General features: G+C 43.1%; 2 protein-coding genes across 24 annotated transcripts in view; one reads left to right on the forward strand and one right to left on the reverse strand.

Annotated features, from left to right (window-relative positions):
* LOC141573587 (U3 small nucleolar RNA-associated protein 18 homolog) overlaps positions 1-8,042 on the reverse strand; it is a 31,761-nt gene extending 23,719 nt beyond the window's left edge. For 6 of the 11 annotated variants that reach the window (XR_012499417.1, XR_012499412.1, XR_012499418.1 and 3 more), the window contains exons 1-3: positions 6,175-7,999; positions 4,224-4,355; positions 1,873-1,940 (exon numbers count right to left, since the gene is read on the reverse strand). Coding sequence is in view for 2 of the 11 variants with exons in the window: in XM_074342539.1 (XP_074198640.1) it covers positions 1,873-1,940; positions 4,257-4,355; positions 6,175-6,287; positions 7,909-7,941 (313 nt within the window). In the remaining 9 variants the exon portion in view is untranslated. Of the gene's footprint in view, positions 1-1,872; positions 1,941-4,223; positions 4,356-6,174 lie in introns of all 11 variants that reach the window. The other 5 variants (XM_074342539.1, XM_074342538.1, XR_012499415.1 and 2 more) reach the window with 4 other exon arrangements.
* A 614-nt stretch (positions 8,043-8,656) lies between these two features.
* The window catches only part of LOC141573571 (leucine-rich repeat-containing protein 37A-like), a 60,860-nt gene continuing 53,738 nt past the window's right edge, over positions 8,657-15,778 (forward strand). For 8 of the 13 annotated variants that reach the window (XM_074342472.1, XM_074342470.1, XM_074342471.1 and 5 more), the window contains exons 1-2: positions 14,580-14,724; positions 15,101-15,194. The gene's annotated coding sequence lies outside the window, so the exon portion shown is untranslated. The other 5 variants (XM_074342475.1, XM_074342474.1, XM_074342476.1 and 2 more) reach the window with 5 other exon arrangements.

Consider the following 15,778-nt stretch of genomic DNA (forward strand, 5'->3'; position numbering starts at 1 on the left):
AGTACTTCTCTTTTAAAGATACTCGGTGTAGTATTTATAGGTAAGAATACCAACATGTTGGAGGTAACTGTGAAGCGGGGTGGTAGTCACCACTCTGCCAGTAAATACACCCTGGACAAGTCGCTTCGAGCTTTTTGAACCTGACTCCCCTCATCTGTACCATTAAGGTATTAGACTTGATATCCCAGATGGTAGCAGACTGGCTCACTGTCGACCTAATCCATTTCCTTTTTCTCCTGGGCACAAAGACAAACTGTATTTCTTGGTATTCCATGCAGTTAGTGTGGCCTCATGACTGAGTTCTGGCCAATAAAGCGCAGGTGAAAGTATCATGCACCACCACCAGGACGGGCCAGTGAAGACCTCCCTTGGTGAGCCCCGCTCTCTTCTCCTATAGTCACATCTCGGGCAACTGTGGACGACCCAGCCTGAAGAGGGCAGAACCTCTGTGAACCTGGGTCCCTGAAATAGAGCATCACCTTCCCACTACCCCAGTTTTATGTTTACTCACATAAAACAAATTCTCCTGGGATCTGGGAGGTTTTCTGCTTCAACAATGAGCATAAACCTATCTTTAATTACACGGATCTAAAATGTTGTTGTTCTATGAATGCAGCATTCTAAAATGGATAATAAAATTATATTTCAACCAGGAGAGCAAATTGGTGACCAAGGATTGAAAACTGTGTCATGTAAAAACAGGTTAAAAGACAAGAGACGATTAACATATTTAAAAATGAACTTGGAAAGACATTTCTCAAATAACAAACAGTTTATATGAAAGAGAGGTAAGATTATACCTCTTCAAAAGGTAGGACTACAGAATGTAGGGAGATTTAATTTCAAAATTGTAAAAAAAAAAAAAAATTAGAACAATTAGTTCTTAAAGAAAAGAGGAGAAGGGGAAGAGATACTCCAATAAAGAGTACAACATTATTTGAAATATTTAAGCAGAGGCTAAATGATCATCTGACAGATGTTGCAGAAGAGGTTCTTGCAGTGTCAGGCCACAGCACAAAGAGTCCCTCAACCTCTAAAAGTATCTGGTCAGAAACCAGAAGGTAAATTTCTACTTAATAACAAACAGAGTTTTCTAACAGAATTATATAAAACAACTGGCTCTTTGTAAGGGCTCCCTATTCTTGAACACCATGAGGACTGACAGTGGTGGGGAGAAAGGAGGGAGAGGTAACGGTGGAAATCAAATAGAAGTTCATCAGGTATCAAAGATGCTAAGAAAGGAGCTCCTTCATTAAATGGGAAGATATACTCTAGAGTTCCTCAAGAATTTCAAGGTCAATTCCAACTCTAAAATTTATAACTCCAAGCACTCAAATCAGATCTTGGCCAAATCATCCATATTTAAAATATCTAAAGTCAAAGATCAAAAAAGCAGAAAACAGTTTTGGAATAAGACAATCTTAAAATCTAGAGTTTAAAGACAGGTTTTTATAAAGTGAGTAATCATCTGGGTCTGACGTGACATATACTCCTTTGAAAGACATTCCATTTCCTAGAGGACAGCTACATTAGCTGCCATGTATGTCTTCAGAAGGGGCTCTGAATCAAGAAATACTACTACTATTCATTTTTACTTAACCCTATGCCATAATGCAACATAGTTCTGTTAAGGAAAAAACTCATAGAATTCATCCATTATTGTCTTTACAGTGGATAATACGGTATTAAAAGCCTTACACTATTGTGAAAGGGCTTCCCTCAGATGAATGGTAGACTATAAAACCAGACATTAAAAAAAAAAGACATATTTCAAACACCAGCTATTAATGAGCCTCATAAGAAAGCTCAAATTCACAACAGAACAGGAATAGGGATCTATTTATTAACTTAAACAGAAGTGTCAACACTCACCATCTGAAGATGTTTTCCATCTATTGGTCTCTGCCCAGGCAGGTACTCCCCCCATGGCATGATGGAATCTAAGCAAAGACATTAAAAAAATTTTTTTATAGTAACCACTGTATTTTCATAGAGCTTGATACATTTAAAGAGTACAGGACAGGTCACCCTTGAGAGTTATGTACAGAATCTCTTTCATAAAAGTTATTATCTTTAAGAACAGAAAGATTACTCACACAAGGCAGTCCCAACTTGCCTGCCATGAACTTCTAACCATTTAAGCTAGTCCTAGATACATACTTGTTGTTAATTATTTACATCTAGTTATATAGCTGCCTTATTTGCGTATATCAAAACACCAGATCTTGGCACTAAGTAAAGAAGTCTCTTTGTAGTTATACATCAGTGCTACAGCACACAGAGTACACAACAGTACAACAGAGCACGTCTGAAAAAAAAATGACTAGATGAGTAAAAGACACAGAACTGTACCACATATCTTTTGAATACATGGGAGCATTTCACATAGGAAAAAGTAACCTCAAGAGAAGCATGACAGTTACATTCTGCAGGGCTGGCCTATGGAAGAGCGCCAACAGTCATTTTCACTGTTTAACACAGAAATACAGACAAGTCCACCAAACTAAGACCACTAGCCATAACTAACTAGAAAGCTGAACAAAATATACGAAACTATTCTCAGAAACTGGACAACAGGCAACACAGGACCATGATCCATAAAAGAAAGGAAATAAGGTGAGCCCTGCCATCACTGGGACTTTCGCCTCAAAGCAATTTTTTTCTTTTTTAATGGAGGTACTGGGAACTGAACCCAAGACCTCGTGCACGGTAAGCGTGTGCTCCACCACTGAGCAATACCACCCCCCAACCCAGGGCATTTTTATAAGACCCTGACAAAAACGAAGGAGAAAAAGATCAGACTTGAAAGAAGGTGAGACAACAGGAATTTGAGGGACAGTCAACTGCAGAAAGAGCTCCAGAAATCTCTGTATAGGGGTCCACAGACACTTCTGCAGAATACTAAGCTGCACTCTTACGGGATGAAATTCCGTGAGATCAAGTAAAGAACTACTAGGGAGCTGTAAGTTGCGCAGAACCTCACCTCAGACACTTGAGTTCAACCTGTCAGAAGGAAGGTCCTTATTGAACACTCAGGGCATTCAGAAGAGATCCCAGAAGGGTCATACCCTAATAATGGGGCTAAACCAACCTAGAATAAATGCTACTCTAGAAGAAAGCTAAAAATATATCTTGAAAAGACCAAACTGATCTCCGACTCAATTAACTGCCTGCCAAGGCAAAGTTCAACACTAAAAGCAAAAAACAAAATCGACACTGAACAACATTCACGCTGCCCAGAATCCAGTCAAAATTACTAGATATGCAGAGAAGTGGAAAAACATGAGCCATAACTAGGAGAAAAAGCAGTCAGTAGAAACACAGAAGTGACAGACCTTACAGAATTAGCACACAAGGACTTTAAAATAGCTAATACAAACACTGAAAGGAAGTATTGAAAGGAAGTATGAACATAAGAAATCATAAAAGGAAAATAAGAACTAAACAAAACAAAAGATCTAGTTGGAAAGATTTCCTAAAGCTAGAAAATATCTGAAATAATAAATGCACTAAGTAGGTTCAACAGATTCAAAAGACTACATATTATATTACTGTATTTATATAACATTCTCGAAAGGGCAAATCTGCAAGAACGGAAAACACATCAGTTGTTGTCAGGGGCTAAAGGGGTTAGAAGATGAGAAGGGCTGACTACCACAGGGTATAAGAAAACCTTCTGGGTGAGGGCAGTATTCTGTGTCTTGATCCCATGTGTTAACTGTCCTGGTGCTTACATAACTGTATGTGCTGAACAAAATTCACTGACTGATACTTCAAAAGGGTGAATTTCACTATATGTAAACTATACCTCAACAAACCTTTTTTAAAAGTGCAAGAAATATAAAAAATGTTCTCAATACAAACAAAAACAATATTTTAAAATGCTTTTAAAGATTTGTAAGTTTGAATTAAAAGTATCAATATAAAATCATTATTTCAAAATATGTATTTCCCAGCTCTGTTCAACTAAAAGAGCCTAGAAGTTGTGGAATAGAGATGGTTTACCAAATACCAATGGACAAGTAAGTAAAAGAGTGTTATTGATTATATGTGGGTGGTGGGATTACAAGTTTTTTTCCAAAAAGTTTTTGTACATCCTTCCCAATACTAAAACGGAATCATGCTTCCAAATGCGCTTAATGTTTCAGTGGAAACCTGACTACCCAAGAAGCTGTTATGGCCAAAGACTGAGCAAATCAAAATAAGCTACTGGTTACAAGTACCTCTTGTTAAAACAAATGGAAAAGGACATTTACTCTTCTTTAAGTCTCTTTTGTAGCTCATCTTTTGAAAGTTTACTTTCAGCAGTATTTTTCATCATATCTTTCTGCAAACGATCGTTCATCATGTTAACCCTATAAAAAACAGAACAGCATGCTTTAAGTGACTTTTAAAGATTCAACATAAAAGTTGTTGCCTTTAGTATTTTGAGCAAACAATATAGGTCAGGATTTGTAAGATGTGGAACATCTCAATGCATCTTATCCATTCTTCCCCAAGCTAAAAAGAATCTCCAGTATTTCAGATCATCTAGTATATCCTTTGAAGAGTTAATATTTCAAATTCAGAATGATTTCTCTAGACACAGCTTATGCCATTCACCAAGATAAATTCCAAGTAAATTAGAGTTAAAAACATTTTTAAAAAAACTTTAAAAAACTGATTAAAGAAAAATATAGGCTAATATCTCTCTCTGAAGAACTTTTTACTGTTAAAAACAACAGCAAAAGAAAAGATTCACAAATTTCACTATATAAACACTTAAACATTCTGTGTGTCAGACAACATCAAATTAAAAGGCAAACAAAAAGCTGGGAGAAAATGTGCAATAAATGCGACATACAAAGGTTTGAAATTCTCAAAACATAAGGCACTGACGTACTAAAATCATTAACAAATAGTCTTATCCCGCCATTTGAAACAACATGGATGAACCTGGAGAATATTATGCTAAGTGAAATAAAACAGACATGGAAGGAAAATACTGCATGATCTCACTTAAATGCGGAATCTGAAAAAAGTAGAGTACAGAGAACCAAAGAGCAGAATGATGGTTGGAGGGGTGAGGAGGTGGAGGAAATAGGGAGCTGTTGGTCAAAGGGTACAAAGTTGCACATATGTAGGATAGAGAGCTAATGTACAGCATGCCTGTACTTAACAATACTGAATTGTATACTCATAATTCGTTAAGGTAGCAGATTTCAGGTGTTCTCACCACAAATAAAAATAGTAACTGAAAAAAAAAATGAAATACTAAATAGCTTGACTACAGTAAAAATGTTCTACCTCTATAGCAAATCATCATAGTCTATACCTTAAATATACACAATTTTCATTTTAAAAATAAAAAATCAAAATGAAACAGTCTCCAGTAGACAAATAAATAAATACATCATAGAAAACACTTCTAAGAAATACCAATGACTAACAAAAAAAATGTTTTCTCAACACAAATTAAGTAGATATTTCCCACCCATTAAACTGACAAAGTCTGAAAAAAGGTAAATCTTTATTTTTTAAAATGAAGTGAACGGACACCTTTCCTTGGGAAGGTAAACTGGTAAAACCTCGGGGTCAACCTGGCTGTCTTTACCAAGAACCATAAAATTGTCTGCTCTTTGAGTAACTCTACCTCAAACTTTCTTAATAATTTAAGGAATGGGGAAAAGTTTATGCGTAAAGATGCTCAATATCAACTTACTAAAAAGAAAAATAAAATGCTCGCAATACAATACATTCTCATCTATTAAAGTACACACTGTGCATGCTAGCTGGTTTTTTTTTTTTTTTTTTAGCCTTTTCTCAATTTCAGACACTGCATTAAGAGCTCTACATATACTATTTCATTTAATCCTGAGATCCTTGATATAGCTACTGTATTTCCATTTTACAAACAAGAAAAGGTAGGTTCTAAACTTGCCCAGGATCTAGGAACTAGCCAAATTAGGTGGCAAACTCTCATCTGACCCCAAACACTGTGCTCATAGCTTTTCTATATGGCGTAGGAGAGAGATGTATGCCAACATGTTAACAATGGTTGGGACTATGAATAACTTTTCCAGTATTCTTCAAATCTTCACATAATCATATATTCAAAAAAAGAATTTTCTTAAAACTGCAAAATCACTTTTAAAGTATCCGGAGAGATTCCAAGAAAAAACTTAGGCAACCTACATCTCCTCATCTTCATCTTCTTCATCCAGCCAAACTGGCTTCTTTTGAGGTGGAAAATCTTCTTTTGCTTCATTCTCCACTTCTGAGTCACCTGAGTCTTCCTGTACCTGAACCTAGGGAAGACAAAATGCCCACAAGCACTGAGTTTCTCATATCCTGTGGTGGCAGACACTCACACCTCGTAGTTACTATACAGCTTGCAGCATGCTTTGTTTTCATGGCCCTCTGAGGAAACAATGGGATTCAATGGTACCACAGCAAATGCTGGAGACAGAAAAGAAAAGGAGATTAAAGAACGGCACTGCATGCTGGACATGGAAGGGAAGATGGAACTGCCAAGAAGAGAAAGTCAACTTGCTGAAAAGAAAAGACCAAGTAAGACAAGAACAGCAAAAGGTAAGCTGATGGGGGGGGGGCAGGAAAAATCACAGAACTACAGAAATCATGGGACCAGAGACAGACTTGCATCAATACAAAATAACATGACTGTCATAATTAAATCCTATTTCATATTCTTAGAATATCTCTTCCCCACTTTTCTAAACTGTTCTTGACCCCCTACCCCCTTAAGAAACTACACAATCAAAACTGAATCCAGACCACAGAATACCCCCTGACTGAACTGGACCTTGAGTCAAGTCAACTTAAACTTTCCCAAAACTATACAACAGAAATGTCCAAATGATTTCTATTTGCTCCACTACTGGCCTATGAGCCCAACAAACCCCACCTCACTTAGACTGGCTCTTTTCCTGACTAGGAAACTTGTCACACGGTTCAGCGTTTTCCCAGTCGTATTTCTCTATCTCTCAGCTAGATTCTGTAACCTCTCCCATAAGCACCCAAAGGTGGTCTGGCAATCAAATGATACTTGTTAGGTCCACAGTCATTTACCAAACTGAGTATTCTCAGTAAGCCTATGCTTGCAACCCTATGAAAAATTTCACAGACCATACCTCTACACACACTTATCTCCCTTTCTCAAATGCCTTTATTTTTTTTCTCTTCAGCCCTTCACTAACAAACTTGAACTTTATCTTCTGCCTCTGCTATTAGAACATAACCTCCAAAAAGGCAGGGATTTTTTCAGTTTTCATCCATTGCTGTTTCTTCTCCAGTGCCTAGAACAATGCCTGGGACTCCCCATCGTGGAAGAAAATCCAAGTATAAGACAAAAAAGAAAGAAAAAAGAGGGGAGCAAAAAATTATAATCAATCAAGCAGGGACTTCATTGCCAGGAATGAAATCTGGCACTAAGAAGGCTCACAAACATTTGTTGAACAGTCGTTCTAAAAAGCTAGCCAGTCAACTACTTTGAGAGGCTGTTAAAACACAAGACTCCCAGGCCCGTGCCCTCGAATTCTGATTCCACAAACCAAGTGGAACCCCTGAATCACGGCAAGGTATTGAGGCAGGCAATGGAACGACCAAAAGGGAAGGAACACTGAGCCTGGGGAGAAGATTGTGAGGCTGAGCCACGAAAAGATGCTCACAACTACATTTCGCTAAATAAACGTATTGAGCGCCTGCTGCATAAAAGGCTTAGCCGCTCCCTCGGGGGCGGAGAAAGGCGCGGCCTCCGCCCTCCGGAGACTTTCCATCTGGCACCCCTCGAGCCCGCGTTCCCGGCTCCCTCCCACCTGAGGGCTCCCCGGCGCCACAGGTCGCCCAGGCTCCGGCCCGGAGGCTCGCCGCCCACCGGGCGCCCAGCCCACGCGCCGCGACCTCCCTCACGCGTCTCTCCTCCGCCGCCGCCGCGACTGCCATCGCAGCAGCCGCTGCCCGCGGCGGGGCCGGCGGTTTCCGCTGGGATGAAAATGCAGACTTTCAGACCGGCCCGCCTGGCCCCATTCGGGCTCTCCGGTCTGGCTTCATTCGGGTCTTGCGGGCCGGTGTTGCTTCCGCTGTCCAGTCAGCTCTCATTCAGCTCCTCCGTTCCCGCGCCATCTCTCAGTTTAAGAAGGAACGCAGGCGCTCACGGGGAACCTCACTGCGCGTGCGCAGCGCAGCTGAGGCGAACGGGCCACAGCCTTTACCCGCCTGAGCTGCGAGGAAGGGAGGAAGTATTCCAGAGCTCGGGGAACGGAGGGGCCGCACGCGCGCCGCGCCCTGCCTGCCTCTGCGCGGGAGGGTGGAGAGGGGAAGGGTCGGCCCGTGTTGCCTCGGTGCTGTGGGTCCAGTGATGTCCCCCTCGCGCGCGCCGGGGCGGCGAGGCGGTTCCGGCGTGCTGTGATTCCCCTCCCCCCCGCCCGCCCCTCCGGCGGCGGGAGGCAGACGGTGCGCTGCCCAGGCGCGCCCGGCAGAGACCCCCCAACCCCCGAACTCCCCCCTCGCTTGGGGCGGCCCGAGGTGGGGAGGGGCAGGCGGCGACGGCCTCCAGCTTCCCCCGGGCCAAGCGGCAACTGCCGAGGAGCCGGCGGCGGGCGGAACCGCGGCTGCCGCTGAGGAGGCGCGAGCCCTGGTCAGGCCCCGCCCCCCCCACCCCAGCCTTGTACCCAACCATGGACTGAACCCAGAGGCCCCTGGTTCCCGCGTTAGGCGCGGCCTCCCGTGGCCTGGGCACGTTGGTCAGTAGGGCCTGGACCCTGGGACTGCAGGGGTCAAGGGGTTGGGGTACTGCGTGTGGAGGAAGGGTGATGGGGTATGAGGAAGAGAATGGTGGAGGCAGAGTAAAGGGGAAAGTTACAGAGCTCCGCTGGGCCAAGTGGTTAGTGGTGGCAGGTGGGAGTGTGGCGGAGTGATGGGAGTGCAGAGTGGGGAGTGACTGGGGACAGCTGTGGTGTTCAGGTGCGGCATGGAGCAGGTCTGTTGCCATTGGAGGTGAGGGGTGCAGAGTAGCTGGCTTCATAGCGTGAATTAGAATAGGAGCAGGGTGAGACCTGCTGGTGTGGAATAGAGAGGCAGAAGGGGCTAGGGGCCGTCATTGAGTAGTGGGACTAAGGACAGGTCTTGAGAAGTGAGCGAGGTGCTGTTTGCTCAGAACAGTGATGTGTTTGTGGTGTGCTTTACAGAGAGGGAGAGACCCAGGAACCTGAGGGGAGTGCATTGGGGAGGCATTGAGGAAGGGCAGGACTGAAGGATTGTTCCCCCATTGTCTGCTGGGCCCCTTCCCCACCCAGCAGGAGATGAGGAGGCCCTGATGAGAAAGATCTTTGTGAAGAGAGGGGCAGGTCCAGGTCTCTAGGGGCTGTTACAGTTTTGGAGGGCCCAGCAGGCTTTTGGGGCTCCAGTGCCCCAGTGGTAGGGGATGGGGTTGTCCTAGTGTCTTGAGTCCCTTCCAGTGTTGGCTACTTTGTTCCTCTCCTGTTGCCTCGATGTCTACTTTTTCTTTTGTCAGCATCTTACAGAATCAGGTCTTGAGGCCAGTGCCTCACACAGGGGCCCCCCTAGGCCAGCCTTCTGAAGGCGTAGGCCGGGGTGGGGCAGGGAGGGTCAGCCCAGGTCAGATTGATCTAGACCAGGGGGAAGCATGGAATGATGGGGACCAGGGCTAGGGCGGCTCCCTTCTCTCTTCATGGTCTTCCCCTAGCAGGGGCTTCCTCTGCTGGTTCCACTTCCCCCAGGGAGCCCACTCGAAGACTAGGCCAGCCCCAGGAGCCCAGCTAGGGGTGGGACCCAGCCTAAGGCTGGCTCTGCTACCACCTAGCTCCTGGAGCAGGAGATTGGATCCCTAGGACTGGTCCCCTGGTGAGGGAAGAACCATCCTGTGCATATCCTTAAGGAGACAACTGGCACTGTTGCCTTCCCTGGGCAGAGACTTGTAATGATTTTCTTGTCTGCCTCTTAGTCTGTGCCCATGTTTTTTTGGAGTTAACCACGTCCTCCCGTCTTGTGGGCAAGGAGGCTGAATGAAAAAAGAAAAAAGGATAATGCTTTGACTTTACTTGTATTATTTAAATTTCTTTGAATATATTTCTATACATCCTATCTAAAGTTGAAATAGAGACATAAAACTAGCAACGTAAGAAATCCACAGTAATGTGTAAGTTATTTTTTAAATTTTTAAATTTTATTTTTTTAATTTTGTTGATTAAGTTATACTCATTTTACAATGTTGTGAGTAATGTGTAAGTTATTTAGAGAGTTAACACGAGATACTTGGACTCTCAAAGAAGCTTGCTAATGCAGATGATGCTAAAAGAATGCTAATTTAGTTGCTTATAAAATGTATAGAGGTATGTGTGTTCCTTCTCACAGGGGTTAGTAACTTGGGGAGCGGGGCTGCTACAGATTCAGGTCCTATTTCAGTGGCAGGTCCATCTTATCTCCCCTTCAGTTCATATTCTGGGGCAGGAGCTACAGGATGACAGGACTAAAACAATTTACTTCCTTTGCTTACCCTCAAGCCTATAATAGGCTTCTGCAGGACTTCCTTGGTTGCTTTCATCATCACCTTCACCACCAGAGGTCAGGGAAACCTTCTGATTAATCAGAGGCCCTGAAAGTGATACAGAAAAGTATTGATTTAAAAGTAATATTTATTTAGGGCTTCCTATGAACTCATTGCTTAAACTGTGGTCCTATTTAATCTTCACAACCACTCTTACCAAATTGGTATTGATAAATCTCAGGTGTACCCAAAATAAGTCTCTGTGTCAGGTTGTGATATTTTTAGGCCTCTTAGGTCTTTAGGTTTGTCTGGGCACCAGACGTAAGGCAGTTGAACTTAATGCCCTTGCCCTAAGCAGCTCCAGGTGCCAAGAATTGGCCAATTTCTACTTTGGATTCAATGGATGGTCAAAAAGGATCATAAAGGTAAACTGTAGATTTTCTTTGACTAAACAGACTCCTTTCAACATTGAAATCCTAGACTTCAGAGAGAAGATTAGAACTGGGTTGTGGGGAGATGTGAAAGACAAGTTTCTGAGCATTGACCTTCCATGTGGAATTAACGATAATCTCATTGACTTGGTGGTGGTGTTCATAATTTTCTCCAGTATATGTATGGTGTATAATAAAAAATAGTTGTCCATATCTAGTAATTCATTTGCAAGCCTTACTTGATTTTGAAGCAACAGGACACCTCTACTATTAAGTGGGCTTGCTGGAGTTTAGTTTTTACTTATAATAAGAAAATATCTTGAAGAATTGACTTTAATTCAGAGTCCTGGGTAGGGATGTAACTCAGTGGTAGAGCATGTGCTTAGCATGCATGAGGCCCCGGGGTCAATCCCCAGTACCTCCATTAACAAAAAACAAAAAAACTCATCACCACAATTCTACCAGCTTCAGGATCTTTCTGACCTTCAAGAAAGGGAAAATGAAGATATTGTGGCACAACATCAGAAGCAAAGCCTGGAGTTCTGTGCTTTAGAGGTGTTGTTGCTGTCCTATGAGGGCAGGAGTCCTGGAGCTGGCATGGCCGAGGAACCCTTGCACAAGCTGGAGGAAGGTCTGTTTTCCAGTGTGTGGTGGGTGGTGAGGGGGTGGGATTTCTCCTTTGTCCTTTCTTTCTAAAACTCTTTTTTTTTTTTCAGTTACATCATCACCCTGGCTAAGCAACTAAAGCCCTGAGCAGAGTTTTTCAGCCTTGCCATATAGGTTCTTATCTTAGGCAATGCCTGATAGAACCTTTAACTCTAAAATTTTAGAGCTGACAACCTGTCAAGCTTAGGAGGGAAAATTTTTTCCCCCCATTTTTGGTTAATAATTTGTTTTGTGCTTAAATAGTCCTTTCCAATACAGATTTCTTGTAGCCTTCATTTATCCCAACAGAATCATCATCTAAAGATTTAAACTCTTGTGTAAATGTTCAGTCCTTTGCTTCCTATACAAGGACTTGAGTGTATAAAATCAAATGTAGATCCCTAGAAAGGTTTTTCCAGCTGGTACTGAGTTTTTTTTTTCCTAGAACCTGTGGCATTTGGGGTTAGGGTTTTAAGTCAGAGGCAGGTCTGTTAATGGAGTGGAGGAGGCTCCACCATCCACCTGAGTGGCTGATGCTCTGGGAGAGGACAGACTATCTGCACCACCACCAAATCTGTCTCATTGTACAATTCCAGCCATTTATGCACGGGAGAGCAGGAGTGTAGCTTCAGCTTGTCCATTTGAAATCTGATGTGATATGTGTGCCACATTCTTGGCTTGCATCTCCTGTCTAGCTCTTCAGGAACTTCCAGAATCAATCTGGACGGTAAAAAGCTGTCCTGCCAGGATGTATCTACAACAGCCATTCAGCCACACGTGTGTGTTGTGCCTGCCCTTAGTTGCTACGATAGTGATCTAAGAATCATAGATGCATTTTTCTTTTTAAATGTATAACAAAAATCAGTTACTCAGATAGGCATTTTAAGTCTTTCTTTTTCTTGGATTTAGGGCCATTACATTATCATACCTTATGAAAAGGAAGATAACCCAGAAGCTTGCTATTCAAAAGGCTATGACAGATGCATTCCAGAAACTGCTGGTTGTGGTTTTAGGTAAGACTTTTTTTTTTTCACGAGGGCAATAATTAGGTTTACTCATTTATTTACTTGTTTTTAGAGGAGGTGCTGGGGGTAGAACCCAGGACCTCGTGCTTGCTAAGCATGTTCTCTGCCACTTGAACTATATCCTCCCCACTCTAAGACTTTCTTGGTTGTCCTTACCCTTGGCTCTGACCACTTGTTTGAAATTTGGAGAGCAGAACTGAGGGCCATCAATGTGATTCTACAGTTGTGGACACAGGAGAAGACACAGGTCTTTTAAAACTCTCCTTAAGAAGAACCCCAAGCATTTAGGAACCAAGTAACTATGGCCTAAAGTCGGATTATGCTGCAGCATTTGAAAACTGTGAATGCCTTTCAAATAAGGTGTGTTGTTACCAAATCTCAGCATCTCATATATATTTTATGTGAAGTATTTTACTGATAAACCTTTCTATAAATTAACTATATGGATGTCCTGAATTAGGGATTAAGTTGTCAAAGTAATTTCTAAAAGAAAATATTAATCTACTGCATATAAGATTTTTTTAAGGAGTAAAAATGTGTTTCATGTCATTGAGAACTTCTTGTGCAGCTAGATTTCTAATTATGTAACTCACCCAGCATTGCCAAGTTTGTTATGAAGGGAACAAAGTAGAGAAAGACAAGATGCTTACGTTCTGAAAAAGTATTTGAAGTTTCTTCTGCACAAGATAATTATTTTAATTCAATTTATACCAAATTATTTTAAATTCAGTTTAAATCAGGGACACTTCAATCATATCCATGTTTGCGCTTTAAGAAGTCTAGCTTCTTGTGAAATGTGAGAGGAACGGATTCAGTATCGATGCTAAAATTTTCAGAAAGCTGATTATAACAACAGAGCCATTCCTCATTGGCCAATCTTTGAATCAATTCCATTTAAAAACCATTATGTGCTTAACGCTGGGAGTAAGATGAAGCGCCTTCTCCATGGAGTTTAGTGACCAGAGGGTGTGCCAGACAATTAAAAACGACTAAAATTAGAGAGATGATTATAAGGGCTGTGAAGGAAGTAAAGTGGGTGCTATCTGCAGTATTTCAAGAAAATTATTTAACATGCTGACTTTATTTTTTGAGAGGGAGGAGGTAATCATGTTTTTATTTATTTATTTACATAAATACTATTTCTTAAAAATATATTTTTATTGAAGTATAGTCAGTTTACAATGTTGTGTCAATTTCTGGTGTACAGCACAATACACAGTCATATAGGAACATACATAGATTTGTTTTCTTATTTTTTAACCATAAGTTACTACAAGATACTGAATATCATTCCCAGTATAAACTTGTCTATTTTATTTATAGTATTAGTATCTGCAAATCTCCAATGCCCAGTTTATCCCTTCCCACCCCTTTCCCCACTATTTTTAATGGAGGTACTGGGATTGAATCCAGGACCTTGTGTGTGCTAGGTACACACTAACCACAGAGCTATACCTCCCCCCAACATGCTGACTTTAACATTCAAGGTGACTTCTCTGTGTGTGCACACAGGGTAGACCTCTGAAAAGGGGCATTGTAATTGTTTCTAGACTAATGGCTGTGCTGAGACAAGGTGAGATGGGCAAATTTTCCCATGCTGATGTAAAGAGCTGTTCACTTGGTTTCCAACACTCTTTCTCAGGGTGAATTGCTCACCTACTCCAAAACCCTTCCTGCAGAAACTTTGGAGTCATCACTGATTCAGTGGTAACCCCTAATAATAGAGTGGTGAATTTTATAATCAGACATGGATGCTGAGAGTTCAGAGGACATGGCAACATTTTAAAATATCTAACTGTATGGTGTATTCCCCTCCCGCCGCCCTGACTGGTGCTCATTTTGTAGGTCAGCTACTTTTCTTGGAAGCAGTGTGGCCAAGGGGAGGAAGAATGTCTCTCAGATGTCAGCTTTGAGGAGGAGGAGTTCAGATGCCCAGAACTGGGCTAGCACTTCTGAATCTTCCTGAAGGCCGGGCCCTGTGACTTCCTTGGGAAGCTCTGCACCACCTCACCCCCACCCCTGCGCTGCTGGAGCCTGGGGCCACTCTGGTCTGCAGCCCAAATCCTGCCTCGTTGTGCTGGGGGGCCAGGCTGGGGTTGGAGAGAGGGCCTGGCAGGAGGTAAGTGTCACCTTTGCTGGGGGAAGGATGGCTTGGACCCTGGGAAAAAGCCTGACTGTGGTTGCATCTTCACTCTGACCTAATAAAAGAGGTGTCACTACAGGGTGGGGCATGAGGCAGGGGAGGGGCGCACGTGTAGCCAAGCTGCCATTTCGCTTCGGTGTCTGTTCAGTGTGCCTGGCCAGTTTCCTACTAGCCTGTGTCACTGTGCCCGAATCGTCTTTGTGTTATGTTTCCCCAGTATTTTTGGTTGCTGCAGCTCTTTGCTTGGCAACCACTCTGGCTGCTGGTCCAGGGATGGCCCCTGAGGTGGTCCCTGGGCTCTGTCCAGCAGACCCCCAACTCACAATCAGGGGAGTTTAATTCTTCCATACAGGAGTCAGCTGAGACTTGGCTCCTGTACCCGGACGTACAGTCAAATGGAGAGCTGCCTGCAGGGCCATATGAAGATGTTGCTGTTCCACGTCAAGGTGAGAATGACAGGATAACCCAGCATCAAAAGCTCCCAGAGGAGGTTCCAGTGCTAGGCTGGGATCAGAATCAGGCCCCAGCTCTGTCTCGACCTAAAGGTAATAAGATCAAAGCTGTAGATATAGATCTACCTTTGGATCTTCTGGGAAGCCCAGATCAGCCTCCAGAGCCCCCTGAGGAGGCTGAAATGTCCTCATCCCTGCAGGAGGCCCAGGCTCAGCGTCCAGAGCCCACTCAGGAGGTTGAGTCTCCACCCCAGCAAGAGGGTCCTGCTCAAAATCCACAGACCCCTGGGAAGGTTGAATCTTTTCCGCCCCAGGCAGAGGCCCAGGCTCAGCGTCCAGAGGCCACTGAAGAGACAGAACCAGCTCCACTTCAGCAGGGGGCTCTGTCTCAGCCTTCAGAGGGCCCTGAGGAAGTAGGTGCTGCAGTCCCTTGGGGGGAGGGAGGGCTTCAGGAGCTTTTAGCTGAACAATTAAGGCCTCATGGTCCCAATGAGAATGAAGCTCAGCAGTCAGACCTGCACAGTGTCAGTGTTAACCCTGTGGATCTGGCACTTACTATAAATCCAGAGGTCACTAAT

Source organism: Camelus bactrianus, chromosome 16 (assembly GCF_048773025.1).
Source record: "Camelus bactrianus isolate YW-2024 breed Bactrian camel chromosome 16, ASM4877302v1, whole genome shotgun sequence".
In the NCBI taxonomy this organism is placed as follows: domain Eukaryota; kingdom Metazoa; phylum Chordata; class Mammalia; order Artiodactyla; family Camelidae; genus Camelus; species Camelus bactrianus.